Here is a 3,166-nt window from a genome sequence, read left to right on the forward strand (position 1 = left end):
AGGTCTCAGAAGACCATAAGATGTGGCTAATTTCTGTTCATCATAATTGACATGTACCAACCTGATAAGCACGATAGGCCTCGTGATCCAACTAACTTTGTTCCTATGCTGAGCAGTACAAGTTCAATGCTTTGAATTTTATTTTTCTTTCATCATTCTTTTTATTGTTTTGTATACAAAGCATGAGTCGTCATGTCTTACAACTCAACATGTTGAATCAGAAAAGAAAAATAAAAACAAAAAAGAAATGCATGCATATTAAATAAAAGAGATATGTAATTCTTGACTATTATTGGATGATGCTCATACACTTATATCAAATCCGTCCAAATAACTCATACTAATTCATTTCTTAAAGCATACAATGGTTACGTATCACTGCTTAGGCTTTGAACTAAGGTAGAGAAGGGTGCCAATCATCTAGGGATTTAATGGTTATCATGGCCAAACATTTTTCATGCACCACCTTATTGTTTCATGTGGCACAAGGTAATTGGATCGGTTTATGGGAGCTATATTATACCGATCATTTCATTCCCCTAGACAACTTTTATCATAGAAATCTTTTATTAACATGGCATCAAGCAAATTTTATAAGATCTAGCTGATGTTATATTAATAAAAAAAATTTGATCCATGAGCTATATCGTAAGGAATTTATGTAATATCATTTATGGAGCATTTTTTTCATTTCAATTTCACCAATTTTGTGGGTAGAGAATACGTATCAATTTAGTATTTAATATTTTATTTATGAAAAAATATATATCTTGTTAGCTAAAAACAAATAATAGAAGCTTTGGTAGGTCCCATGTTTTTGCCGTCGATTCTCAGGACATACTCTAGATTAATCTAAATAAAAATATTAATTATTAAAATTTTGGCCGTGGATGATGCCCATTACCGTTCTTTTTTTTAATCCAATTAAAAAAAAGCATCTCTCCCTTATTTTTCTTATTTAAGTCATATCTAAATAACTAAAAATATTATAAAATTTGAGTAAATAATATTTATTTTTTACTCTCTCTTTAATAATTAAATAAGTATTTCTCTCTCAACCGTTTGTCCCATGGGGTAACATCTGTTCCTCTCCGATTATATATTAATTATTACAATTATTATTATTATTTTATTATTAATCACGGCTCCGTGGTAAATAAGAAATCCCGACCTTAATTAATTTAAATATATCTGGTCATTTTGGTCAAGAGTCAAAGCCATGACTTTCTTAAATGGAGAGAGAAGGAATTCCAATGCATTCGTACCTTCGAAGGAATCAAAACAACCCATTCAGATGCTGACATCTGTATATCAAAGCGGCAAACAACAATTAGATTCAGTTGATACACGAATTATTTTAATCAAAAAAATCCATTTGGCCTGGCGATCGTAAAACGGCCATTGTACTGGATCCACAAAAATCCATGCCTTGGAGAGGTCCGTCTCTGTTATAAATAATATCTTGGTTTCCACTTCTCTTTACCACCAACCTCCATAGGCTTTGTTTCTGTGCTCTCCTCCACTTTCTTCTCCAGCATTGGTTTTCTTCTCTTCTTTCTCTAACAACAAGAGGCAAGGATGAAGAAGTATTCTCCTTCTGAGATCTCTCTGCACACCACCAAGAAGGATTGCTGGTTGCTCATCCATGGCAAGGTCTGCTTTTCTTCTCCTTTTCTTTTTTCCTTTTTTTGTTCTTTCTCCGCTATGAGCCCCTTAGAGTTTAGAATATATGAGTTTTCTATTATTTTCTAGCTAATTTATTTCTTTTTTGTTTTTTTTGTTTTGTTTTTTTGTCATGCAGGTTTATGATGTGACCAACTTCTTGGAGGATCATCCTGGAGGGGAGGATGCACTCCTGCATGCCTCAGGTGTCTGACTTTTTCTTTTCTTTTCTTTTTTTGTACTCTTTCCTTATTATTATCTTCAACTCCTTGGTTCTAATTTTACTTTTTTATGCCATTTATACTTTATATAGGCAAGATTCTATTGGTTTGATGCATGTACACCTCTTCTTTCGCTATTTCTTTGATGAGATCCCATTTTTGTTGGGAACAACAGTCCAAACCAATGATTTATCCCTCTATTTCTATATTTTGTTTTTCAAGCAAAAAAGTTGTCAAAATGTTTAAATTACTTGGGTTAGATAGACCAATAAGTTCATGTAAAAAGGACACCATGCATCCAAATATCTTGCACTATTCTTATACTCTGTTTTGTTTGTATTGGAAATTTTTGAACATGGTGTGCTGCTGTGGATGTGAAGCCAATGGAGATGCAACTCAGAAATTTGAGGAGGTGGGACACAGCTCCACAGCCTTCAGCATGATGGAGGGCTACTTGATCGGCGTCATCGAGGGCTATAAGGGCAGCGTCGGCGGCGGCGAAGGAGCCCGAAAGACCAAGGAAGCAGTGGGTGGGGAGCCAGTCAAGGCCAGGACACTGCAACAGAGGAAACCAACATCTTCCTCCAGCTTCTTGGACCTCCTCTTTCCTGTGCTTATCGTTGGCCTGGCCTTTGGCGCTTGGTATTACCTCACCTTCCATTCCAAGGCCAAGGCCTAAGACCTATCAAAGGGTCAGCTTTGGATGGATGGTCATTCTTCAGTTGTTGAGTGCATGGAGAGTCATATGGAATAAAAAGGGTGAAGCTTTGGTTGGATGATTCCTCAGTTGCTGAGTGGAGGGAGAGTCGTATGAAATAAAAAGGTCTCAAAGAAGATTTCTTTTTAAGTGCTGCTTGTAGTCTTTGCCGGTTTATCAAACTTGTATGGTTGTTGCCAGGCTCTGCCCATGTTTATGCTGAAACTTAGAATCAATTTGAAGGGGAACGAATTCTCTGTGATACTCAAAAAGTACAGTACAGTGTGTGCACATATTGAGACATTCATAAAAAAAAAAAAATAGTTATGTTATGTTTATCTAAACTATTTAAATACTCCTGAAGTTTATCCATTTTTTTTTCTTAGTATTTTAACGCGCGCGACCACTTATCTTTTGATGGATATCTCTGAAGCATGCACAGTATCCTGCGGTATTTTTTGAGTATCGCAGAGGATCTGTTTTCTTTGAACAAACACATATTGGAATTTGGAAGTGAAACCATTACATCAATCTCTTGTGGAAAGAGTTCATAGTGATCACCTTTCTTTTTTCCCCAATCTCTTGT

General features: G+C 35.6%; 1 protein-coding gene across 1 annotated transcript; it reads left to right on the plus strand.

The window, feature by feature from the left end:
* The first annotated feature begins 1,466 nt into the window (after positions 1-1,466).
* On the plus strand, positions 1,467-2,816 carry LOC105038589 (uncharacterized). Its single transcript, XM_010914438.4, has 3 exons — positions 1,467-1,653; positions 1,802-1,868; positions 2,264-2,816. Exons 1-3 carry the CDS (start codon positions 1,579-1,581, stop codon positions 2,560-2,562), a joined length of 441 nt encoding a protein of 146 aa, XP_010912740.1. The 5' UTR covers positions 1,467-1,578; the 3' UTR covers positions 2,563-2,816.
* The last annotated feature ends 350 nt before the right edge of the window (positions 2,817-3,166 follow it).

This window comes from Elaeis guineensis, chromosome 1, assembly GCF_000442705.2.
Source record: "Elaeis guineensis isolate ETL-2024a chromosome 1, EG11, whole genome shotgun sequence".
In the NCBI taxonomy this organism is placed as follows: Eukaryota; Viridiplantae; Streptophyta; class Magnoliopsida; order Arecales; family Arecaceae; genus Elaeis; species Elaeis guineensis.

Excerpts from the sequence above, each read along its gene's own strand:
- LOC105038589 (XM_010914438.4), top strand. The coding sequence starts at position 1,579 with ATGAAGAAGTATTCTCCTTCTGAGATCTCTCTGCACACCACCAAGAAG. Across the intron at positions 1,654-1,801 it reads GGTTGCTCATCCATGGCAAG|GTTTATGATGTGACCAACTT; the intron begins GTCTGCTTTTCT and ends TTTGTCATGCAG. Across the intron at positions 1,869-2,263 it reads TGCACTCCTGCATGCCTCAG|CCAATGGAGATGCAACTCAG; the intron begins GTGTCTGACTTT and ends GTGGATGTGAAG.